The sequence below is a fragment of the Netta rufina genome (genome assembly GCF_964035555.1).
Source record: "Netta rufina genome assembly, chromosome: 1".
Classification (NCBI taxonomy): domain Eukaryota; kingdom Metazoa; phylum Chordata; class Aves; order Anseriformes; family Anatidae; genus Netta; species Netta rufina.
In genome coordinates, this window is record NC_140123.1 from 149,889,704 (window position 1) to 149,916,869 (window position 27,166).

General features: G+C 46.7%; 1 protein-coding gene across 1 annotated transcript in view; it reads right to left on the minus strand.

Moving 5' to 3' along the window:
• NUAK1 (NUAK family kinase 1) overlaps positions 1–24,934 on the minus strand; it is a 47,991-nt gene extending 23,057 nt beyond the window's left edge. Inside the window, exons 1-2 of the mRNA XM_084284996.1 lie at positions 24,603–24,934; positions 1,210–1,330 (exon numbers count right to left, since the gene is read on the minus strand). Coding sequence (XP_084141122.1) covers positions 1,210–1,330; positions 24,603–24,932 — 451 coding nt within the window. The 5' untranslated portion in view covers positions 24,933–24,934. The remainder of the gene's footprint in view (positions 1–1,209; positions 1,331–24,602) is intronic.
• Positions 24,935–27,166: the final 2,232 nt, after the last annotated feature.

Sequence of the window (27,166 nt, forward strand, 5' to 3'; positions counted from 1 at the left end):
TCTCTTTTCAAGTAAAAGAACATGCTTTTGAATAACTCAATATGTGATACTGTAACAGTACTCCAAGCCAGCCCTTGTTTTAATCAGTTGTATTGACTCTCAGAGTGGAGCTGCCATATACATATCATCACCTTGAGTGTTTACCTCATGAGTATGTAAATACGAAGGGCTAAATTCAGGCTGCCTGTTCTGCACGTGGGGGAAGAGGTGATCCTCTGGGAGGAGGCCACCCAACCCGAGTCCCTCCAGAGCTTTGGAGCCCACAGCCCAGGTCCACGGTGCTGCTGCTCTTCTTATGGAGACCCAGCAGTGGACCTCTCAGCCAGTGTCTTTTAGCACGTACCCAGCCCGAGCTATTTAGCTCTGGGATGTTACAGACTTAAGGAAGGAAGGAAGGAGGGGGATATTTTCCTACAGGGTGATACTCTATAAATATATAAACAAACAAACAGGAGAACAACGGAAAAATGCCCCTGGCTTCCTGCTCCTTGCTCTAAACCAGGGAGCAGCAGCTCCCAGAGCCAGGAATTACCAGGCTTCACTGCCATGTCCCAGGAAGAAAGGAGTTATAATGGAAAGACAGGAATAAGGAATAAGAATGATATGCCAGTGACCAGACTGACAGAAAACCATGCAGGGGTAGATAGGAAGTGGATGCTTGGATTCAGGGGAAAAAAGCAGCAAACACAGAACCAGCAAGACTAATTGGCAGGTAAGGGAGGACCAAACTTAAGAAAAATACATGTTCATAAATAAAATGCAAAGAGCTTTCAGAGACTTTACAGACAGATACAGCATTGCCCATGCTAAGTAGAGCAAACAAGACTGGTCTTGTGGAGCCCTGTGAAGAAAAGTCCATGAGGACTGGTTGAAGGGCTGGGGACATAAACTGACATGGGGCTAATGTGAGCAAGGGTGAAATTAAACTGAACTTTCAATGGGAGCAAGGAGATGAGATGATAGATGCAATGATTTCCACCTGCCACAGACACAGCGGATAATTCACACATGAAGAAGTTGCTCCAGGCAAAGGGTTATGCATCTGTGAAACACCGATGGTTCAGAGGGAAGGCAGTACTCGAACAGTCCCTTTGGTAAGAGGTAGGTTACACTAGGAGTAAGGGTTTGGTGGATGATCTCAAGAAACATGAACATCAGGTCCAGAAGAACATAACCGAGAAGTTGGAGAGGAGTATTGCGTTCACTGACCTTCATATATGGTGATGATATGAGGGTGGCTGAGGGATGACATGATCTCAATCTCCCGTCTGATGTGAACCATGTCTTGCTCATCCTTAATTTTGTCCTTACGAATGGATTTTATTGCAACCTATAAATTCAGGAAATCAAGCATTATTCTTGGAACTGAACAGATGCATATAATCCATTAAGGAGAGTTCAAAAAATAAATACAGATGTTAGATGTTGGCAGAACGCGGAATGACCAAAACAAAGTTTTAACATACAAACCTCCACACCCCAGCTCCTTCTTTTTATAGGACAATCATTACAGTAAAGGATGGCATGAATTTTAAGATCTTCAGGTATTAGGACTTCACCAAGGGGGAGCACAGCACTGTTTGGAAGGACCTCTGTTAGCCTAAGGACTGAGGCAAACAGTAAAACTCCCAACAGCCTTTGACGGGAACAGCATTCAGTTAGACATGACCACATCTGACAATTTCAAACAGAAGCTTTGGAGACAATTTCTCGCAAATGAAGTTGAGATCTCTGATGGAAAGGAGGCGGAAGACCCAGACAAAATAGATATTTGTCCATGCTAGTACACCGAGAACTGCATTAACGTGGGTTGCTCCATGGTTCTCTGAAGAAGGCAAACTGCTCGTGAGTTAAGACTTATTTCAAAATCCGAAGAAATAAATCTTAGAAATTCACATCTAAACTCGTCCTCATATAAACCCAAAGCTTCAGGCCCTCCACAGCACTTATGCAATCACTGCAAAACCATATCCTTCCTGCATCCTTCCTCAATCAGCAACCTTTTTACAAGCACATCGTGTGACTGGGTATCTTTCCAAAAGGCAGGGTGGGAACAGAGGAAGTGATAGCTGAACTTGCAATATAAATTCAAATTATAACAGCCCTTGTGAGTGTGTGTAGGTTGCCTGTGAAAAGGGGCTTATCTGAACAACGCCATAAATAATTGCCGAGGTCAGCTCATGCCCTTTGAGAAATGCCCAAGCCAACAATGGAGAGAAGGTGGTGTGAGAGGGAAGGTGAGGGCATTGTGCAGGCTGAATAGCAGCATGGCCTTTATTATACTCAATATTTACCCTGTTTTATTTTTGTAAGGCAGAGTTCAGGGAATAAATTATCAGCTCGTTTAAGATCAACAATACATCTTTGAAAAGCATCACTGACCTGCTGAGATGACCACCCCTTTATGGGTAAACAACGCTTTTGTCATTCTCTGCAGCCAACTACTGCGGACCTCTCCTGGGAAAACATTTGCAAATCTGTGATTTATGTGATTTCCCTGGTTCCCTCAGAAAAAAAAAAGTACTTTCACTGCCTGCTTCAGTAACTGCAAGTGGCATGACCAGTACAGTTTTCATTAGACGATGTAGCATCAAGGATATTGAAGAAAGAAGGGGAAAACTTGCAATGTTATAAAATTGAAATGTACATAAACAGGAGCTACTTTAAAGGATCGGGTTTCCTACAAGACCTTCAACTCTGAAAAGCAACATTGTTCAAAAAAGCAGTAAGCATATGCCCCATCCCCTTGAATTGCCAAAGATTTCAGCACGTGCTTAAAATGAAGCACACGCTCAAGTGCTACCCTGCGTTAGGACAGCAGAACAAAAAAGCAGCAATCAAGGGTCAAACTGATTTGCATGCAAAAATCAAAGCACCTCTTTTCTTCCTCTTTACCCCAAAATTTGGTACTGAGATTTTGAAAGTAACAACGTAACTCTGGTCTTACCTACACTAGACATATTTCTAGCAAAGGTAATGCAGCAGGTCTTAACTGAATGAGCAATCCAAGCAATCTCCAAGTGCTTATAGAGATGGAGAAGGCAACTAACAGTAAAGACAAGGTTGGGTTCCCCCCCTCCCTTCCCGTGTTTGCATTGGGACAGGCTGCAAATGCAAATACACCCTGTATACAAGAAGGACGTGGGTGGCTCTTGGAGCAGTATGTGCATTCCTGCGAGAAATAAATATAGACATGGGTAAAAACACATTTTTTATTAAAAGACAGCCTTGTACTTGGCTCCGAGGAAGAATTTAAGAAGGGTTTCATTGTCAAATATACAACGGGGTGCAAATTCTTCATCATTCATGGCTGGTAAAGTAATAACGGCACCCCAGAGGGCATGCCAATCTCCCACCAACTTGACTCTGTGCTTCACAGACGGGACTTTTGTAAGTCTACACATAATTACTGTAAATGGCCTCTCAGGAATAATTGCACATGTGAAAACATATTTTTAGATACTGCAATGCAAATGTGATTGAAAAGAGCGGCAGCGCTCTGTAAATACATGTTTGGATGAATCTTCAAATGCAAACAGATGTTTTGCCCGGGCAGATATTTTTCTGCAGGACCACAGAGTTTACGGTCTCGCAGCCCACGTAGAAAAGTGGTTAATGCACCTAGGAGCTTTGATTTCTAAAGACTTGGCTTTTAGAGCAGGAGCTCTGCAGAGGAAGCAGTGTCCCTTCACAGAGGGATGGGACGTTACCAGGAGGAGCACTCCATTTTGGAGCAAGACTTGAGACACTCACAGCTACTGATGAAATGCTACCGCTGCGTATTTGCGTAGCACATGAAGATGCTCAAAGCACAGTGCAGCCGTTTATTATTTAAGCCTCGGGCAGCAAGTGGTGAAATGGCACTATTCACTTTCTTTGAGGAACAAGATGAGGAAATCGAAAGGGAAAGCTGATGTTACTCCTAAAGGAACGAGGACTGTAGCAGCACAGTAATTGCTGCCTGCCTCTCCCAAACCGCAACACATCATAGGAGCATCTTGCCCACCAAGCCACAGCATCATTAGAGGCCAACTCTGATAGCTTTCCCCATGTCCAGTTGCTATTTTCCCCCTCAAAAAGAGTCTTAGGGAAATGAACAGCTCGAACACATCTCAGCAAACACTTTCTACCTCGCACTGTGTGCCTGGTGGCCTGCACAGCTCCCTTCCCAAGGGGATGGGCTCAAGGACTACCAGGAGCACACAGCCCTGAGGGTGACCTGATCCGAAAGGCCAGCGAGCGAGTGATTGTTGTCAGCAGGCTTTCACTGTCAGAGAGGCATCCCGAAAGAGGATTAGCAGCGCAACAGGACGGCGCACAGTGGTGTTCGCGCTGGCTCCTCTGCTCCACACGAGGGATCTCTGCCAGCCAAGTGCCGTTCACCTGTAGCAGGCTGCTCGGGCTGCGTCGGCAAAGGTCTGTGGGCTTAAGTTCACTGATGTGAAGACAGCAGCACGAACAAGAAAGCAGCCAAGTATATTTTTCTGTATTTCATAGAAGCGATGCGAGTCATGATCACGTTCGGGGTATGTCATTGCTTTCACCTCTCTGAGCAAAATAAGATCCCTCTCTGTTTTTTTGTTGTTTGGTTGTAAGACAAATAGCAATAATGGAATTTCTTCTGTGAGTTGTGTTTTACTCAGAAATATATTCTGGAAAATATAGTGCTTTTACCACCCAACAGAGCTGGCTCCTTTTTTTTCAAAAGCTCTCTGGACTGCTGCCAGACATGGTACACGACGAACCTGAACAACTTCAGCCTAATAAGAAATAATCTCAATTGAGAAATACTTTATGAAAGAACTTGTTTGTCCATTCTTTAGGTCCTTTTCTTGCTTGCTTGATTATTTTCCTTGCTTTCTCTGCAACAGCTCCACTGTGTGCACCATCAAAACTTACTAAGGGTCGCCGCATGTGAAACAAGAGTAGGGCAAATGCAATATGCTTTTTTTACATCAGCTACATTAACTACTTAAAATATTCCAGATCTGCAGAGAAAGTGCTATTAGTCCCTTTGGTACTCTCAGAGCACTGTACTTATACCTCTACCACACTTCTTCGATGTATTTTACTGGCTTTAGGACTTAGATAATTTAATTAGAGTATTTTTAGTAACTTTACTAGTGGAGGAATTTGTATTTTTCCTAGCTTCTTGTCTTAATGAGAATTTCAGATAACTCCAAGACCTTGCTTTCAGACAGAGTACCATATCAGGTTCTTAATAATGAAATCCAAAGCCTCTTGCCCTAGCAAAATAGGTTCAAGTTCACCCAGAGCCCCTGTAGCCCCGGTACACGTTCTGGCAAAACACTTTAGCACATGCCTAACTTCACACGTGAGCAGTCCACTGACTTTCGTGGGATAGCTCACACGTGTAAAGTTAAACATATGCCTAAGTAGCAAGGTCACAGCTCAAAACTAGACCATGCAACGGTCCCTGTGGGGACTGATTCTGAATGACTTGATGGTCTTAATCAAGTTGTAGAGTTTACTGCTTACGTGCACGCATGCAAGTACACACATACACATTCCCCTTTAGGAGAACCTTTGTGAGCTAAATATCCTCAGCCAACAGACCAAAACAGTTGTGTCACTGTCCCTTGCCAGCCCCATGCAGCAGGAGCATCCTTGGGATCTGCTCTGCAGCCCCGGTGGCAATGGGGTCCCAAGGCCACAGTGGGTAACAGGGGAGAAAGGAGCACCAGGGATGGACTGAAACCACCCTCACACGTAGGTACCAGCCCCTACATGTTAAGCAAATAAAGGGAATACCTTCCCCAAAATGCACGACACGAGGGAGAGAAAGCAGGGGGCTATGAACCTCCAGTCGAGCCAGGCACTTCCAAAGGGCTTTGCTTGAGCACAGCTGCCGCTCACCCGCTGCTTTGCCCTCCAGAAGCAGATAGGAAAGAGGGAGCACAGCTTTTGGCTCCCTACCCCTCCATGAGTCAGCTTGCAGAGCTTGCTGGGCAGGAAGCGTGGAGAAATAAGCTGCTCTCTTCAAGGCTGCAATAAATTACCTGTCTCCATTTGCTGGAAAGAGGATTTATACTCGCTCTCTGAACTGGTGTAGAGAGATTATGAAGTATTTTCCAATACGCTTCATGCTTCTTTGCTTTTGTTTGGTACAAATAACATGAATTGAGCTATAAATACTTCAAAAACACGACGGTTGCAAAGGTTTCTGTACATTCAGTCCTATCTGTAAGAGAAACGTCTCCTCCTCTCTGAGCTTCTTGGCTGCTGGGCAAAGCAGACGCGTGGAATTTTCTTCTACAAAGGCAAATTAAGACCACAGTGAACAGCAAAATATCTCAAAAGTCTGAACATTTGGCAAAGGGCAGAGCAGGCAGTAGGTGCCCACTTCCAGATCACATCTCCGGGTCTGCTGAGTCATTGCTGGCATCGTCGCTCATAAGATAAGCAACAAGTTTTCTTCAGAGCGTTAAGCTACGTCTCTTGGTTTCAGGAAGCCGGTTCGTACATTTGCTTTTAATTAATGAACTCATGTTTGCCTCATTTCCAGCCAAGATGCGTGAATATAAACAAAGGTGGAATTCGCCACGCTGCAGAAAGCCCCAGATTTTTAAGGCGGCTGCTGCTGTAACCCAGGCCGGCCACCTGAATGCCACCGCCTCCCCCGGCAGCCTCCGCGTGCAGTACATTCAGTCCCATGGAAAGCTATCTTCCACTCCTATTATCTCCCAAGGGCTATTTTTAGGGCTGTGGTAAGATATGAACAAACTGCTCCTCTCCACCGCGGGGGCTGTGGGTTGTAAGCTGGGTCCAGCCCCTGCGCATACCGCCCGTGCTCGGGAGCAAATGCCGAGGGGTTACTGCAACAGCCTTGTGGAGAGCGGGGAAAATGACATCAGGGAAGGGAGCTCAGTCCCTCGAGGAAGGGAAAACGGCTCGCTGTCACGGGGAGATATGTCAGAAATGCAGCTTAACGAACGGCATTGCACACAATTTTCTCCGGGTGCAGCGGGAGGGGAGGGTTGTGCAGCCATAAACCTCGGCTTTCCCCGCGCTGCCAGCGGGGGCCGGCCCCACCCAGCAATGGGAAATGGGCAAACCCGGCCGGTTTCACAGCTCCGCTTCCTCTCCTTGAGACTCCTAGGTGGGAAGTGCCATGTGGCAAGTGCCAGCGAGGGTGGGGAGGTAAAGAATAGGTGGATCGAGGCGAGGGGAAGAAAGAGGCAGAGCAGAGGATGTCTGGGGGTGGGGAGAGAAAAGGCACATTGTTCCTTCTCCAGCTTCGTGGAGCTTAGCAAGAAAGAATAACGTCTGGCACCGTGTTGTGTTTTTCCAGGGGAGTCTGGAAATGCCTATGGTACTTTTTCCAGGGGAGTCTGAAAATGCCTATGGCTCTTGGCCCAGACATCACCAACAGAAGAGGAAGAGAAACAAAGCCATGAAACTGGGTGGTCCCCGAGGTGCTGCAATCAGATGATAAGGAGGGGGATGCTGATAATGCACTGAATGAATGAAAGGGCACTTCCAGGGGCTGCACAAGGAAGAGAAAGGAAAGGCAGGGAGTGGGCTGAATAGCTGCCTATCCGGCCCCTGGGCCTTCCAGGTGGAAAGAAGGAGCCATGGGATGCCAAGCATCCAGCAGGTTTCTGCAAAGGCATTCCCGCAGATGAGGATCCATCCAGACTTCTTCTTTTAAGTCTCTTCTCCCACGAGTATTTCTTTGCTGTGTTCCCTGACATGAAGGAAAAAAATAAAAAAGCTATCCTGAGAATCCCATCCCAGGCCAAACGCAGCAGTGAACAGCATCGTGCAGGTTGTGCCTCTGCACCTCCACTGAAGTGAAATCGGCACCTGGCATTGCACATTTTGCTTCGCCATCCCTGAGAGCTCTCTTTCAGGGAAAAAGGGTAAGGTTGACACAATGCCATTGTTTTGGAGATTGCTACTTTTCACATCCTAAAAGCCAGATCATCTCCATGGCGATGCTGCTTGGGAGCCAAGCATGCAACAAAATCCTAATTAATTATTTATCGACGGCCCGACTCCTTTGATTGATAGGTTGGCAAACCAAGCAAGAAGCGGGGAAGATGCTCAAAGGGGCAGACGGTGCCATCCACACCCAATGAGACTCCAATGACCCGAATCTCAGGTGCTCTGTCCCACTGCACGTCGGTTGGTGGCCTTACATGGATGGTAGCAAAGACAAAATGCTGTTGTTCAACAGGCAGCAGCTGCACACATAAAGGGTGAGGAAGCACATGCCTCGATGCACCTTTCAACTTCACTTGCTTTTAAGAGGCAAAGGTATTTTTTACAACTGTCTCATTCTGTACGGTAAAAACAAATAGAGAACACCAGCACCTCTCTGCTTCCTTCCACTCTTTCCAAAATATGACATAAAAAAGATTATATTTCTGAAAACCAAGGGTGATTTACTGCTCCTATCACTCACTACCTGTAGGAAAACTCTACCTTTGCACCTGGGCACTAGAAGTCCCAAGTCTATGGGATAAATGCGAAATCACAATTCCATTTGCATAAGCTAAGGCACAAACTACCAGTGCTTCTTCTGAGAACTGGGGCAATTTTACCATTGTTGTAATTGTTCTTTCCCAGTTCTGTTGGACACAGTTGCTGCTACTGTACGTAAATGGAGATTCAGCAAGTGGAGAGGAACCAGCTAATCACAAATACTAGGCAAGGGGTGAGATCTTCTTTCTAGGTGGCTTTATTCACACAGAAAAATGCCCATGGAACCGAGTTTAACAAGAAGAAAGCACCAGATTAGCACATTTCTGCTGTACACATACAAAGTGGGTGCCAGGAGGAACATGTACAACACCCTTCCTCCGCTTCTTTCCTCACCCCCGCATACGGTGCCTGTTCACAGGCCTTGTGTGCGCATTTCCTGAGTAACGACTGCCCTGCTGCAAAATTTATAACCCTTCATTGTTTTGTACCTGCTGCCTTCAGCTCCGCATATGAAGGCTGGCATATTTACACCACGCATCCTCTGACAAATTTGCCCGGCAGACCTTTTTTCATTGCAAGCTGAGAAGCCTGGCCTTGAGTCGTCCTCACTACCTGGCACAACTTACGGCTCTGTATTAATCGTTTCAGGACTGATATATCATTAGGAGTGAAAGAAACCATTCATCTGGGTCAGTATAGATCTGCTTTTCAAGAGCATTTAAAAACACAGGTTAACAATGTGGCTATTGATTTTTTCATTGAATCAATTCATTTTTTTCAGTGGATCTTCAAACCAGAGGGAAGGGAGGGCTGCAGAATTCAGAAATTGACAGCTTACTAATGCAAGTCAGAAATCTATTGAAAAATCTTTCCCTTCCCAAAATGAAAGCTTTTCATATGACATTAATGAAGTCCTGCCTGCCACGGTAGCAGCTGGGGTTGCAAGGGATTCAATGGAAAATAGAGGCTGGACCAGATGAGGTTATTGGAGATGTTTGCAGCTAGCACTGCTAGAGGTGGAGGCCAAGACTGGCATGCTGGAAGAATCCCTGCCTCATGCAGAGTTCATCTGTCCGGTGAGAGGAGCCACTATGCTTACTTTTGTCTTGGCACGATCCTTCTGAATATCCAAAGATGCAATACCTAACACTTTAACATGTTGATAACCTGCTCTGCAAAAGAACAGACTCACAATCTAATTCTGAAGTACTACAGAAAGTTGGGAAAAATATGGCCACGATAAAGTGCTGTGGTTGTCGTGTCAGACTGATGGAAGACCATCTCTTTTCCAAAATCTAATAACTCACAAATAGCCCATCCAGCTACCTCCAAACTTTCAAGGAAAGTTAATGTTTTGGCACATAAGGTATTATATCTGGAAAGAAACTTGGGTGGGGATTTTCCTGCTGCAGTGGAGGTTCCTAATTGTAATTAAAAGAAAAAAAAAAAAAAAAAAAAAAAGCTCTGCAACCTCAGCTATGGATCTTTCCTCCTTAATAGATGTCAACCAGCACTGTATGCCACATTCGCTGAGAAGACGAAAACTGCATTTATAGTTAACTTCTGGTGAAGTTGCCAAGCAGATGTTTATTTTTGGCTTCCACATTTACAAAAGCCAAATGCTACACTGCATTGGGATTACACAAAGTCTAACTGCTTTTCTTCCAGGTTACGATTTTGTTGGAACCAAAAAATAAAAAATAAAAAATCTGACTTCACTTATAAGTAGGAAAAAACCTGGTAGCATCCGTTTCTATCATGTCTGTTTATATCATAGTTTAAATAAGGTTAGAATTGTGCAATCGCTATTGATCAACTTCCAAATACAGTGCAGCTCCATCCAGCACATGTGCAAAAGAGGAAAAGTCACTGGAAGTGAATCATGTGTCGGTCTTTTAACTTCTGCAACTCAGTGTGCAGACTGGTTAGCACTAATTAAATTACTGGCGAGTCAGGTTAAAGAGGAGTGAAGGAATTCACAAGCCCCAAGTTTACTGTTCTCAGTGTTACATGGATATTACAGATTCCCCCTCCGAAAACTGGAAGATAGATCTCACATTCATTTGAGGCTTGATCTCACAGCTACCAAAGCTGCTGATCTCATGCAAAATGCTAACCTGGGGCAACAGAGAGGGATTTTAATTCAAAGTTGTTTTTTTAGTTGTGAATAAGCAGTGAATCACACTGAAGTAATCCTCCATAGTAGGAGCGCACACTGTTCGTGGCACTGATTTGGGAATGAAATGCAAAACCAAGATCCTGGCTACTTCTGTAGAAAAAGCCCTTTATGACTTTCTTGAGAAGAGGGGTAAAAAGCCCCAGAGCCTGGATCTATTTCCAGTCTGAAATGGACAGTCTCCTGCAATTCCTCCCAATATTTTAAGTTGGAAATGGAGATATTCACAACCTCTAAGCAACTGCTGCAGACTATTGCAACGTGCTGCTAAATAATTGCTAAATAATGGTAACCTGAGCAGTTACCAGAGTCTCCAAAGTGATTTTGCATATGTTTAGGTGAAAGGTGCTATATCACTGCAAGGCTGTAATTCACATTAAACAAGGAAAGAAGTTGGACTTTGTTTAAACACTTTTTTACAACACTTTTTTTTTTTTTTTCCAAGAAGCCACCTGACAGTGCATTTTCATTCACTTGGTAAGTTCTGCTTGAGGAAGTCGTGGGTAAACAAATGTAATTCAGCTTATTCTCTCCTTTTCCCTGAAGTGTCTGTGAGTTCAGGGAAGCCTCAGAACTGCTAAGAGCTCTGCACATCTTTACAACATCCCTTCTGGCACAAATGCTATGTCACCTGGTATTGTGCGGATCCTTTAATTTTGCTCTCCTGGTTCTGCAGTCCTTCAAAGAAAGCTAGGAGTTAATTGAAAGGAGAAAGAAAGTGTTATTTCACCAACAGGATATGAAAAACTTGAGAAGATTCTTTCTTTAAGAAATGTCCTTCAGGTACTACAACGCTAATCAAAACCCAACACCCAGTGCTACACTGCTTGACCACCTCAAGTTCCTAAATAACCTTTGGTGGAATTTTGAAGCATGCAGAGACTTTAACCTTGAGCTTAGAGCTTAAGCTTTGGATTATCATTAATGAGCAAGCATTCGTTGCACAAAGATGGTGGGCCATTGAGACTGTATCACAGAAGGTACATGGAGGTGTATAAACAGCATAGTTGGAAGGGTTAACGACATGAGACCATCAGCTTAGAAGCACCTACATCTTGTATAATTTACTAAATTCTAAGAAGGACCAAAATATAAACATTTCCTGGTGGGAATCTGGTGAACCGTAGACCCACATCCTATCTGGAAAAATACTCTTGGAAAACAAAAAGATTGGCAACCGTTTGTATCAAGCCTCACCCAGGTTATTTTGCTCCAGGCCTTGCAGATCACGTTGCAGTATTAAATTTGTTTTTGTAAAAGCACTGCTCCAGTATTGCATTGGCCAGGCTGGATGTTACCTATTTAATGGTCCCTTTTTGGAAGGGACCCTCCTAGAATTTATGACAGAAGGCGGTGGAATTGCTACAGAGGGAGGAAAGGACTTTGCTAACATTTCTTCCCCATCCGTCTCTGATTTCTAAGAAATATTTATACCCCTGAAGGTAGAGAAACCTCCTGTTGTTCCCTTTTATTTATCAGAAGTAATTTACCAGGGCCACCCTAATGGCTCAGTGGAGGGAATAATACAGGAACAGGAACACTCTCACTCCCCACAGCCAGCAGGGCCTGGAATAGACGTGATGGGGAGAACTGAATTACGCTTTCCTACCAAGAAGTGGCTGGCTGTCATGCAATTTTGCAGCTTTAAAAGCATAAGTCCAGCTTGCTACAAGAGAAGTGCAAAACTACAGGCAGTTGTTATAAGCAGTTATGGGGAGCGTTAACCTTGGAGGGGAGAAGCAGCAAACCGCTTTGCGTTTATTTTTAAAGAAAGGGATGGAAAGCTTTTGGCAAACTCCCCCAGCCTGCGCGATCTCCAGGACTGTTGCCCCCTTCTTCAACACGCACAAACACCTTTTTTGGCCTGCGCTTTGGCTGGGGTCGGTCGAACGAGGGAGAGTTAGCACTCGGCTTTCTGGGGTCCCCGTGCCAAAAGCGAAGTTGTTAGGTAGTGCAGCAGCAGCAGCGCAGGCTTCCCGCTTCACCCTGCCAGCGACCTTCGCACAGACTTGGATGTACCACCTTCCTCCGAGTGAGGAGCAATTCCCTCTCACGCTGCTCAGGCCAGAAATTCATCGCAGCAAATACCACAAATCATGTCGTACCGAGCAGAACTATTAAAGCAGTGCTGCACAACGTGAATTGCTGTCCACAAGGGACCGGAGCGAAAGACTGCCTAACCCACTTTGTTTAACTTTTTACTTAAACAATCCTGAAAGGGGAAGCTGCATCGCTACTCTGGAAATTACAACTTTCATCTCATTTGAGCCGTGCATTCCTCAGCTAAACTGCAGAAATAATTTAAGAACAGACACCCAAATAAAACTCTTTTCAACATTTCCTACATTTCCTGGAAGTATAGCACCTCTGATGTCGCAAAATAAAAGCGGGCTTGTTAATTTAGGTTCAAGTTAGGTTCAAGTTCTTCCAGTAGCCCCAACAAACCTTAATGTCAGGCTAATTGTGTGGATATCACCGGTTTTGCGTCTTCACATTCCTCAAAGCAACAGCACGCAACACCACTGTACCGTCGATCACTTCCAGCTCAACCCTCCACAGCACTTGCACATACTGCATTCATCACTCACTCACGCCGCGTTGTCTGTGGCAGGAATCCCTGAAAACAGAGTGAGCCGAATTCCCCCTTCACGCTGCTTTCTCCAAGCTTGCTTTAATGGGCACGCTGCTGCTCATGAGGTGCCAACATTTACTGCATTGTTTAAACATTGTTTAGAGTTTTGCTGGGTAGATAAGAAGAATAACTTGGGTGTGCAGTAAAACAAAGATAGAGCTGTTTGTGCCAAACATTCGGTTTATGGCAATACTTCATAGGAATTATTCCCTACAACAACTGAACTGTCATATCCTACAACTACATCCCAGGCAACCTCCCAGCTGAGCTCACTAAGGCTGCTGTCTGATGTGCTCTACATACAAACACCCAGCGCTACCCAGATGTTCTCTATGTAAAACATTTGGTTTGAAACACGCAGCACTTCTTTCCAAAAAGCCATTACATTTGTTTAATGGACTCACACAGTTCAACTAAAATATCCTGGAGCAGACATTTGACTGCAACTCTACTCTACAAGCCCCATCTGCAAAAAGAAAAAAGAAAGAAAAAGTAAATGAGAATGCTTTACATGATTTATGCTGTCTTTATGATCAGCCAGTTCATAAAATACAAGCTCTGCTCTACAGACAATAACACAAATTGCTTTCAAGTGCATTGTTTAGTCCTTGCCTGTGTTAAACAACTATTTCAATTGAAACAAAGGGCCAAATTCTACTCTTCGGTTTACAACAGTGTTAATGTAACCGAGAGCAGCATTTCACCCACGACATCACAAGGGATGCGAGTTTTTGTTTTACGCTCCAAGTGAGTGAGTAATGATATCCAATAACGATAACCAGTTACATTCACGGCTGCGGAGTTTTCTTTTCATCCGAGAGAGGCTGGAAGGAGGCTGAAGTACAGAATGAAATTCCTTTCCCTGACGAATTCCTCACGAGTGACAGGCAATCCACAACGAAGCATTTCATCGGTCCCATTAGACTGTGTTGTCATAATGCGATGCCAGACAGGATGAACCGGGAGAATACACTTGCTTCACCTGGCAGAAAGCTCTCAAATTGTACACAGAAAAAAAATCCTGTTGTTGAAAAAGAGGGCTGGTCCCTGGCCCAGATGTAAGCACGATGTGCTGCCTAGCTGAAGGCCCGTGCTCCTCCCGGTTCTAAAGGACTTGCTGTGGTACCCAGCAGGGACCAAGCACCAAGGCACAGCAGCTGGAAGGCTTTGGAAAAAGTGTCACCAACCCCTCTGCTGTGTGACCGCAGCCATGACAAGAGGACCTTGGTCAATGAGCCACCTTTCTGAGGCAGAAGAGGCTGTACACACAGAAGAAAGAGCCAGGCCCGGCCCAGTGATGAAGCTGTAGCCCACCTCGGTTTCTTTGTGCCTCTGCCACAGACCTGCTGGGTGACCTGAGGGAAACCACCCAACACCCTTGGTGCTCGAAGCATCAAGCTATGGCAATGCACCCCTGCAGGAGACGGACCCGCAGAGGCCTGCTTCTGTATTTCTCCCCGTTTCAGCACCCAAGGGCAGTAAACACTGCGAGGGAAGGAAGCCTGTGCTTGGCACTACTGCACCCACCACGGGCATTGCCTGAAGCACAGGGCTGGCCCACCCAGCCCAGCTAAGCTGGTGCAGCACCAAAATGCAGATATCACCTCATCTCCTCTTTGGGAAAATGGACAGAGTGAGTCTACGTACTGACAGAGACATGGTGAGGCTATGGCAGGCTGTGAGGTGCTCCGACAGCCGGGTGATGAACAGCATGCAAAAGCCCAGCAAGAAACAGAGATAAGGGAAAGGCTGACTACACGAAAGGAAAAGGCAGCATAGCGTAAAGGACACTGCATGACTCATGTAGAGGCCTGGTTAAAAATGAGAGGGCAATGTGGAAGCCTCTTGGTTGTATCCCTGTAAGGTCAGCTAGGCCCAAGCCAAACTGATTGGTATCAGAACCGAGGGAATGGTAGAAATTGCTAAGAAGTGCATCTAAGCTCCCCCCAAAATCCAGTTGACAGTTACAATCACAAGTGAAGTGTCAAGTGCGGATAGCAGCCCAGATGTCCTGCTTGTTAATGAGTGCTGAATACTCTGCTCAGCAGCTTTGCCTTCTGGCAGGTTTTGCAGGCGTTTTGCCTTGTGCTGTTGCGCAGCTCTCCCATGCTCCAGGCTGCGTGGTGCTGCAGCACTCAGCACCAGAGAGGCTGCACCCTCCCGTGCTCACCCACCAAAGACTTATTTTGCCTATGCTGAAGTATTTGGGTATGAGCCACGGTCCTGCTTGAGGACACCACCACACCAGGCGTCCCTCAAGCTCTCCAGATAACTGGTGGCGGGGTGGCACTCGCACCCCATCCCAGCCAAATGTCACATGAGCAGTGACCAGGTTTGATCCACGCAGAACACAATGGCAAAAATAAGCAAATAAATGACAACCCCAAACTCCTGCCTCCAGAGCTGTTTTTTTTTTAATAAATGCCTTGCCATCTTTTCCTGTTAAATGTGTGTGCGAAAGACTTAATCTTCTTGTATCAATGACAACAAAGCACTGTTGCCTACGCCAAATGTTTTTTTGTTTTTGTTTTTTTTTTTTGTTTTTTATTAAAAAAAGGAACATTTGTTCAGTACGACAAGGTTCGAGCAGGTATTTTTATCCAACCTTCATTGCTAACTCTTGTGGTCAGTACCGTGAAAAATACTCATGATCACTTCTTAAATTAGATTTGTCTCTAAAATAAAGGGAGATATCATTCATCATCAGGGAGTTTGTGGAGATTAGAAATTGTAACAGAGATGAAATGTCCTCGTTTGCATGGGAAACATGATATGTGGGCTCTGTGATTTCCATCTACGTCACGGCCCATATCTTTCTGATCCATCCATGAACGGCTAAATTTTAGCCATGCAATGGTATCTTTTCACAGAAACAACAGATTTTTATTTAAGTTTAATATCCCTTAACTACTGTCTTTATTCCAAGGCAGTGCTGCTTAAACCCAAACACGCTGACTCAGCTCTCTGACACAGCGAGACATTAGCATAATTGCAAGCCCCTCGAGCAGCCAGACCTCAGAACAAAGACATTTGGCTCCTCCAGCGATTCTGCTTAAGTCGTCCCATATGCCAGCAGCAGGGCCAGGGCAGCTGAAGGGCTCTGGGTTTAGCAGAGAGATGGCCAGCCCGGTGCAGGAAGCCTCCCCATCACCACCCAGTATCGCAGGTGGCCTAACACCAACGTGCCTTCATCCCTCTGCGGCTGCCCCGTCTACTTGGGCCTGGCACAGACTGCGTGGGGCCAGGGAGGGTGGCTGGGATGAAGAGGAGGATGAGGAGAGGGTTGTGTCATCAGTGGAGCTGAGGTGAAATGGAAACGCAGCAAGGGAGGTGGGAAGGCTGAGGAGATAGCCCAAGACTGATGGTGGTCACACGTTAACTGGAGCAACCTGCGCTGTCTTCTTACAGACATTTTTGGGCTAGTCTCTAGGAGCTGCTGGAGTGGATTCTGTAGCATTCAAATAACTTATACATTGCAAGACCTGCATTTGTTTTGAGATTTTGCATGTACCCAGAGATGGCCAAGAGTATTTTGAACATACCAGCCATGCCAACCCCTCCCTCTTTCCAAAGCGGCTGTGTTGCTGTTCTGTTGCTGTTGTTGTTTTAAATTAAAGGAAACACCCATTAAAATATTTTATTATTTTCCTCTGTCTGCAAGAACAGAGCCTGAAAAAAAAGTCACACTTGAGCAAGATCCAGGACTTGCAACCAGCCTTGGGCCAGTGACAGTTTTAAGGGCTGATGTCTTGTAAAGCACCAAGGCTAGTAGCAAATCCCACCTGCCTTCGGAGAGTTAAGGCACTGAAAGTATTAATACTGTGTATGGGCTTAACAGGATGAACTGAGGGTTGGTTCACGGTGTTCAGTTTGAAACAGAAAATATATGAGAGCATTAAAACAGCGTAAGAGCAATGGATGGCTACGATCTCGCCCCCTCCCCACATCCCCCAGTGCAACATGCAGCAAAGGTTACAGGAGGGCCCCCACATCTATTGAACATCTGGCATTTTTGGTGTGGGTCCAGGATGTTTGATCAGGATGGCCAGACACCGTCGACTCATGGAATATCTCACCCAGCCCCCTAGTGTTCAAAGGTCTAGGATCCTCTAATTTATACAATGTACCATGTTGCCTGTGAAGACATGGTGATAAATACATTCTGTTTAAAAGCAGATACTTCTCAAATCATAACTTGCAGATGCTCAAAGTCTTTCATGTGGGTAAGACAAATGAGAGCCATAGAGACTGATTTTGTAGCCAGGGAGTGCAGGAAGCAACAGCAGGAGAACACTATTGAAAGCCTGGATACACTTATGGCTTTAATGAATTGGTCATCAAATATAACAGCACACATATGCAGTTTTTACCTTGCTTTGTAGTTCGCTCCCCGCCCCCCCTGGCTATTCCCCATATATCTAGCAAAGTGGAAATTATTTCGAGTTTAGTTTATTAAGTGGACACACATGGTACCCACATCTGGTGGAAGAGATTTGAGGAAAACGCTGACAAATGTAATTTGCATATTTACAAAGAGACCTTTTCATGCGAGACATTTCCTCCGACATACCAGCCATGCCAAGTACAGTGACCCACCAAGGGCTAACACCAGAAGCATTTTCTATAAAGTGGCAGGTGCACGTCTGGGCGATTTGGGCAGGACGCAAGCAAGAGACGAGACCAATGCTCTCTGTAGCATCAGCTGGCACTGGAGCAGAAAACATACGGTTTTGGTCCCACTTTACATAGGTAGAGTGTAGAAGACAACACTGTCCTTCTGTGAGGAACATGTCTGTTCAGACGGAGGAGATGCTCTGGTGTCAGCATCCTGGTTTGTGCAGATATAGAGGGGTCCTGAGCATGGTACATGAGGCTGAGACCTAAATCTTAGTGGAGGACTTGTTAGTGTTAGGTCAGAGGTTGGACTCGATGATCTTGAGGTCTCTTCCAACCTAGAAATTCTGTGATTCTGTGATCAGGGCAATGCCCTCATCAAAGCCAACAGCAGCAGCCAGTTTGCGAATCCTTGGCATGTGGGCACTGGAAATGCATCCCATACGGTCTGCACTTGGATCATCATGGCTTGACACACATTGGCCTGCCCGCGTTGAAGACTGATGTATCAGAGGTTGGACTAGGTGATCTTGGAGGTCTCTTCCAACCTAAGTGACTGATTCTGTGATCTTTTTTAACCCACCTGGGGCATTCCTCCTTGGGGCTGCTTGGCCACCACATGCCCCCTCCAGATTCTTCAGCCCAGCAAAGGCTCTCCAGCTATTTATTTACCAGACAAAACACAGACTAACTACGATTACAGTTCTGCAAAGAATAAACAATTGCTCGCAAGAACTGCACATTCCACACGTTTTATTCAACATGTATGACCCCAAACTACAGTATATACAATAATTGTCTCCACATGGCAAATCCGCATTGTGGTTCTTAAAAAATAATAATAATTTTTAAAACACATGCCACCAAAAAACACAGTATATTTTATCCATATCTAATGAAAGACTTTCTACAAGCAATTTCCATTCTGTTGCATTCTCTAGCATATGGTGCTTTGAAACCATTTGCAATAATGCTTAGGCATTTTACAGTGTTTTGAGCCGAAGGCTGTGCTATAAACATCGGCTCAAATTCTGTTGTGAATTTCACATTTAGTGGGTTCACAATAGGTATGTATCAGGCCAAAACGTGCCCCTGCAGTTAGCCTAACTTCTCTGTACGAAGCAGCATCCTTTCCCAATGGGATGTACTGAGGCAGAGGAAATTGACCTGCCTGATATTGTCCAATCTAATTAAAAAAAAAAAAAAAAAAGCGTATTTTCTCATGACTCTGTTATTCATTCACCTGTAAGACAGTACAAAAATCTTCAAAGGAATTTTACTTGATGCCCATTCAAAGCTCGTAAAGAACATGCTGTTCTTTCATTTGGTAAAAGATTTGACAGGCTAACGCATTCAGATGACCCCTGACTGGCTAGCCAGACTTTTCAAGCTTTTATACCACTGACCTGCGCTCCTTGGTACGAATCCACCTCTCCAAGGACTGGAGGTGCCTCTCACCTCATGGCCTGCATGCTGTAATCAGCTGTTTCTGTTTGCAGCCCTCGATGTTCAAGTTCATCTTTGACATTTCAGCTACTCAAGTGTTTTTGTGAAGACTGAAGTCATTTTATATAATCAGGTGGCAACTCCTATTGTAATAAACCTACAGTATTCATGGTGAATCATGATTCACCATGATTACTTAATCACTAGATTAAATTTGGTGGTTTTTTTCTTCCCTTTATAATCATTTTCGCAGATAATAATTAGGGGTGGTAACAAATAAATTAACAACAAGGCATGTGCAAGCCCAAATACTGTTTCAAACATTCCAGATCTAGAATTTCCATGACTTTTTTTTTCTTTTTATTATAAAAAAAATTATGAAGGACAACCCAGGTTTCACTAACATGCCTTCAGCACCATGAAAATGTGTCCAGATTTGGTCACATTACGAGTCCCTAAAAAGCACGGTTTTCTCCTTTCAAGACGTGCAAACGGTTGGGTTTTGGCACTAGGTTTGTGCAAGGACCCTGCTCCCACTGGGCAGCACCTGGCCCCACGTGGCTGCAGAGGTGCACGGATCCCACTGGCAGCTCCCAGCTCCGGCACCATGAGCACGGCCGCGCTTTCGGCGCGGGTCACAGCACTGGCACGCAGAACAAAGCAAGAGGCAGGAGCACAAGCAGAGTGCAAAGGGGTCGGGAGTGGAGACTGACGCCGAATGTCACATCAGGACAAAAGCCCTGGGTAGGGAGAGCCCAGAAGGAGAGAGTGACGGAGCTCTGCAGGAGGAGGCTGTCATCTGTAGGACCCTGATGTTACGTACACTACGTGGCTGGAAAAAAATCAGGTGTTAGGTTGTGCACTCAAAACGAGCTGATACTTGTGATGGTTTTGGCTTTAATCTGTAAGTTTTTCTTTCTCACGTATAAAACGGGGTAATGATACGAGCCATTGTTACTATTATTCAAGTGTATTATCATAGCTGTGGAAGCCATGTTCACGAACCAGGATCCTGCTGTGCAAAGTACTGTACGAGCACTTCACATCACAGCAGTGCTGTGTAGATACTTCCACCGGTGTCTGCAATAAAGGAAGACATCCTAATAAGAACAACAAAGAGTCTCAAATAAACAAAAATAAACAGCCTCAGATTTGGACATCATTCTGCAGAGGATGCATACTGAAGGATCAAGATAAAAATCTGTATGGAGTAGTGACCCAGGTGCCAAATGAAGCAGTTCTCAGGAAAAAAAATGGAAGTATAACATGTCATTAAAGCTGGTGAGATAATTCACATACCTAAGAGGGAAGAGAGGAATACCAACATTTTCTGTTCGTGGGGAGTTTGTCTTTGCAACATGAACGTGATTTTAACATGGATTTTTATTGACTAGAAGAGTTCAGTTCGTGATAGGTACTTGAAGGCAGTGGACAGCCACCGTCCTCCTCACAGCATCAGCAAAACAGGGAAGGGAATTGGGACAAGTGCTCCACCATCCCTGACGACTCACGAGCACACTTTTACCTTATCTGGAACCCTTAAAAAAACACACCCCAACAAGCAAGCAGCTGAGCAGCAGACAAAGCGTTAATTCCTGACATGACAGAGCTGTCATTGCTGGTGCTCATGTTTTGCTTTTGTAGTAACACACAGAAATAAAGGCAGCGAAGCACAGGTCCTGCTTTCATGTAATCTGCTTCTCTCACATGGTTTCCAAGCCCTGCACAACTCTCCGAAATCACCGTGAAGCAGAGCTGTTTCAAAGCAAAGATGTTCACTGGACTCGCAACTGAAAATATTTCTGTTTAGATCTAAAGTTTGTTTTTCTTACTGGATTTTAATTCGGAAACCAACATAATTTGGCAACATCCTTCCACCTGCACTTCTGCGCAGCAGAGAGAAACAGCATGCACCACAAACCGTAACACACCCGCACAAATATGCGCCGCACGCCTGCTTTTCATGTTGGGCTGCAGCTTGTCATCAATTCCCAAAATAATTAACTTTCTGCAGGAGCGGCTGGAGAAGAATAGTGCTTCCTCCACCTGCTGGTGAGGAGGAAGAAAAGATGCCCTGGCTCAGAAGGGAGAGAGGAGGCCCCTGCAGCTGCTCCCCATTGCCTCCCTCGTGCAGCCTAAGGAAAGAGAGGGAGAAAAGCTCATAGATCTTGCAATGGGGAAAATCATCCTGCAAGAAGAACTTGCTCCAGCCAAACCTTTCGGCCACCGAGGAGCCCAGCAGTGTCGTCCTTCGCACACCACGCAGGGGATCGGCCGGAGGTGGTCGATGCACAGCTTATCTAATGCTGACATAAGTGTAGCTGGGGATTTCTTGGCTAGCAAAGCCCGAATACACACCATGAACAAAAGCTCAGTTCTTTGCTTTAACATGTGCAAGATGACAAGTGGAGAAAACACCCACAGAAATGTCAACGTGAGTGTCACTTCACAGGCCTGAAATATCTTCTCTTCATCCCTACACTCACTAACAGGTGCCTTAATTTAAAATATCATAAGTTACACGGTGCGTACTGAGCCAGTACTAATGAAGGAAATCTTGCTGGCGAAATTAGGCACCTCGTACGTCATGCGGTGGGCATTATTTTAACGGCTTCGTGCAGCACGCAGCACTGTCTGCAGTCACTCTGGTAACTAGTACACAAATGCACCTAAGTTGTTTCCAATAACAAACGACATACATATCGTGCAAGCTACCCTGGAGCTTTATGGCAGGAAACTTTACGATCACGTTTCACTGAGCTAAGAGGAAAGACAAAGAAACTACACCAATTTGAATGAACCTGTAAGCCTGTTAATAAGTAACAAATACTACTTCCATTCTAGCCAACAGCAATCCTGCAACGGCACAAGAGGAGAGCACACACGTACCTCAGACTGAACCGTCTTCGCACCTTGGCTTTACTTCATTAACTCACATTTGCCAATTTCTATTTCCCTCATGAGCTGTTTATTGTTGCCATATGGATGACAACAAACCCAGTGCTCGTGTTTCACATTAAGAGCCCAGCTAATCATGCAAATATCTTTACGAAACACCATAGAGCAAAAGAGATGTTAACAGACGAGGAAAGTGGAAAGACCAAGCAGGAGAGGGATGGAGAGGGCTGATGACTGGGAACGCAGCGCCGCTTCCACGGTCCAGCTTTGCGATCTGCTACCATACAGCTCCCAGCAGCTGCTTAGAAAAGAAAAGATGGTTACCTAAACCAGTAGCAGGACAGGAAGCCAACAGGCTGGACTGCAGCGACCTTGGGACTGCAGCTACCTGGCCGCTGGTTGTCAGACAGCTTGCAGTGGAAGCAGTGCTGGGAGCGGTGTCGGCTGCAGCGCTCTCTCCTGCATCCCCTGCTGGACACACGGCCACAGCCAGGCCAACCTGCTCGCTCGTGCTGCCAGTGTTGGCCACTAATAAGATCACAGGAGAGGAATGGGAAGAAAAGGAGAGAAAAAAAACGAAGGGAAGCTCTGCGCCTCTCTGAGCAGTCATCCTGCCAGCGCTTCTGTCTCAATCCTCGGAGAGCCACCAGTGCTCAGCGCAACAGCCAGACAGGAAAACCGTCAGAAAGCAAGAAGCGTTTTCTGCTCCCTTAGGTCTGGCTGGATTCCCAACAACTAGCTTTTATTCTGTAAACAGACAAAATGTGGATATTTTACATACACTCGCAGATGTTAAAGTTCAAACAGACACGTTGCGCCACAACTTGCCTGTAGACTAGTTAATAATTATGAAGTGCCACACGCCAAGGGTTATATTACTGTAGTATAAAACTAACACCCCTGCGAGGATTTGTTTAGCTTCTACATACCAGCTGATAGAGCAAGTGTAACGTTTTTATGGCATCTAAGATCACAGTGGTATTTTGATTTCCACTCTCTCCATTTCGAGGTGGCATTAGCCATATAAATTCAGTTCAGACCATATCACTGAAGTACCTTTAGCTACAGAGCTGAAGAGCTTGAGAATAGCAAAGGACAAGAAGACCACAGGTGCGCTGTTAACTTAGACACGCATCCATGCTACATCCTTTCCTCAGCAAGGACCCTTCACAAAACCAAATCCCATTGACAATACAGTCAATATTTTTTAATTGGTCGAGTCTTTTTAAATGATTTTTTGGATGTATTCTCTTATTTACTGTATCACGTAATGAAACTCATAAATTATCTGCTTACGGAATAATAGTAAATAATATAGCCCTGGAGCTTTTGTTAGCCTGACGCTGTAAAACAGCCAAGGCAGCAAACTTTAAAAATCATATACTTGGAGTGAGCATGTGCAGAGATGTCCATCTCTGGTTTCTCTTTAGCCAGCCTCCAAATGAGCTAATAAACTGAAAGCATACATGATATGACTCCACAGCTTGGCTGAAACCTCATTTTCACTGTCGACACAAAGATATTCGGTTGCAAAGTAAATGTCTCTTATTAAAGCCGCTGCATCTGCAATTCCTTTTGCTGTTTTACAGTTGCCTCTGCCTCTGGGTGCGTGTGGAGCTCCCAGACAAGTGAAACAGAGAGACAAGTGAGACAAAACCTGTAATGTCACTAGGGAAATGCCTCGGTTTTAGATGAAGTCTGGTGAAAACTCAATTAGTCTCCTTCATATGAAAAGCTGCGCGAGGACCTCTTTGGAAAAGCGTCTATTTCTCTGGGCAGCCCTTCACGCGATGCCTGCCTCCCGTTCGCTTGTCCTCCGAGGGCACTTACATGTTTCAGCGGAGGGAAAATGCCAATAACTCTGGCTAACGTGTGCGTTTCTTCATTTTCGTGCTAGGAAACGCTGCAGCTGAGTTTCTGCAGGACAGCCTCCAGGCTGCTGCAAGCCTCGAGCCAGCCGGCACAACCGAGCAGTGAGACGGGTCGTAAAAACCAACGGGGCTGGGGTTGCAGTCCCCGTGGTGGTTTTTTTAGGTGTCAGCAAAGTTTGGGTCGCTACAGCAGGACTGCACGAGGGCGGCTCTGGCCGATGTTTGCCATCCTGACAGGACTGAGAGCTGCTCTGGACAGCCGGGAGCGTGACAGGTTTCGCGGATTTCCACTTGGGAAAGGAATCACCGCGCACGGGAGGGACGCGTGTAAAAGCCAAACACGAGCAGCAAGCCACCCTGATTTTTTTTTTTCCAATAACAACACATCAATTTAAACGCCCTGATGCCTTACTCCAGCACCACCCCAGCACCCAAAACGCGGCAGCTTCTACCCCGCGGGCGAAGCCCCGTCCCCACGGGGACCCCCAAAAACACCCCCTCGGTCCCCCTTCCTTACCACTCTGCCCGAAAACCGCTCGATGGCCCGCTTGACTTTGCCGTAGGTGCCTTTGCCCAAGGTCTCCTGCAGCTCGTAGCGATGCTTCAGGTTGTGCTTGTGGTGATGCCGCTTCACCCCCTGCTGCTTCCTCGGCCCCGGCGACGGAGCCGGAGCCTCCCCCACCAGCGGCTCCTCCATGGCCGCTGCAGCCCCAGCCCCAGCCCCAGCCCCAAACCCAGCCCCAGCCGCAGCCGCAGCCTCTCCCCCTCCGGGCCCGGAGCCGCAGGAGGAGCAGCGGGGCTGTGCGGGGCTGCTGCTGCCGGGGGCGGCCGCCTCGGCACCCTCCATGCCCGGCGGCGGCGGGCGCGGCTCTGAGCGCCCCGCCGGCCCCGCAGCCGCTGCCTCAGCCCCGCGCCGGCACCATGGGGCGCGGCGGGGCGGGCCGGGAGGCGGGGGCGCCCCGAGCTCCCCTCCCCTTTCCCTGCCGGCCCCGGGGGCGGCCCCTCCGCCCCGGCTCGGCTCGGCTCGGCTCAGCCCGGTTCGGTTCAGCCCCATCGCCCCCCGAGCTCCTCGGCGAGGCCTCGGCCTGCAGGGCGAAGCCCCCGGGAGTCGAGCAGCGGCCCCGCTGTGGGGCGCGGGCACCTGCGGCAGGGTACCCGGGGGAAGCTGGACCCTATTTAGGTCTGGAAAGTGTGATTTGATGGTTCTCTTTTTCTTTTTTTTTTTTTTCCTTTTTTTTTTTTTTTTCCAGGACTTTTAGTTTTCCCCGGTAGCCCAACGGGCGAGGGCTTCCTGTAGGGTTTCCATTTCCATGACATGGAGCTCGCCGACAAAACACGGGCACACCCAGCCCCTGCCTGGCCTTGGCAGGGACGGGCGCTGCCAGCCCGCTCCCGGAGCTGTTCTCCTGCAAAAAACCTGCCTGGGTCCCAGCCCCGCTCTGCTTCACATCCAGGCAGCACAGTGCCAAGGGCGAGAGCTGGCGGGGCCCTCACCTCCACTTTCGGGAGCCTTGAAATGCAAATAAAAGTGTCATTTTTACACTTTTCGTCAATTTGGAGTAAGCCGGTGGTTTCTTTTGCAAAGACTCCTTGAAAACTTAAACCAACGCAGGCGTATAAAGCGGTGCCAAGGTTGGGATGAGTCAGATGTTTCCTTCAGAACAGCAGCCCTCAAGCCTGCGGCCGTGAAGGTGGATGGCCTCTGTTGGAGGAGTGGGGAATTTGTGTGCAGTGTGATCATTTTGGTGTTTTCCAGTGTGTACCATTTGCTGGGCAGACACAAAGGCCTTGACATGAGCCCCCTGGCCCTGTCTCCTCCCCACTAGCAGTCCTTTAGGTGCAGGTTACATCAGGGATTGAGCCATAAAGCTAACATGGAGACCCTATGAAATCCTAGGCTGGGCCTCGTGGTTGCAGTGATGTCGAGGCATGGCATTTAGGTTTGTCAGAGGAAACTAACCCAGGAGCGTCAAGGTGATGGGATGATATCCAGATGCTGGGTTTGGTGAGGACTTGCTGGGCTCCTCTAGCTCACCGGGCTGGTGGGTAAGGCTGGCCTTCCTCAAGGTTTCTTCCTGAGGTGATAACCAGGAGCGTACTTTTCTGAGGCCACATGCAGCCTTAGCCCTTATTACTTGATAACTTGAAAACACAAGTTTCTTGGTAATTGCTGTCTCTGCACCTACATTTTAGGATCAGCAGATGAGCCTGACTGTCTCAAGGCAAGTCTGTCTGCTGCAATATCCTGTTCCTGACAGGAGTCAGCACCACGCTGCACATTTTGAGGAAGGAAGGAAGAATCCTGTAGTGGCCAGAGGGAAGTAATGCCTCCCACACTAGGTTTCTTGATTGTTGAGAGCCAGATATTGGCTTAAGCCCTGGAGCTTGAAATGTAGCATCTCACAGACTGCATCACCAATTGGCTAGTCCGAAGCAGAAAGGGTAAGGGAAGCCTCATTCTCTGTTACTGTACAAAAAAGAGAGAGCTGTGTCCTCCTGTAGTCTCTCCCTTTGCTTTAGTAGTGGAAAGGATGACAAGTCTGTGGCCTTCTCTTTGTTAGAAATAAAACTACATCAGTAGCTTTCATATTTTTCATTTTATTTTAGTGCTCTGAAGTGCTACTGCATTCCTGCCAGCTGGCACAGGATAGAGCAGTGCCTGAGAGAGAGGGAGGTCTGCTCCTGCACCGGCTGCCTTCTGCACCCCCAGTTTGAAACCCATTTATGTAGCACTTCTTGAACCGGGGGATTGCCCCACGAAACCTCTGCACGAAGGAACAGAGGGCAGCACTGCTGCAAGGAGGGATTGGCAGGGGAATGGGCGAGGGAAGGAGCAGCACCAAGAAGTAGGAGGGAGCTAGGAGGGCTGGCAACAGAATGGTGCCCTTGTCTGCTGGCAGAAGTGAAGAATTGTCCTGGCACGTGTTCACCTCAACCCAACTTCACTTGAACAGGTTAAATCTGACTTGATCTCGCTGAGTGCTAAGGCTGCAGCAGTCTGTCCAGATGACTGTAACAAGCACCTGGTGGTTTTGCATGCCCAGTGCAAGCCCTGCTCCCAGCCCAGCTTGGAGCAGCCCG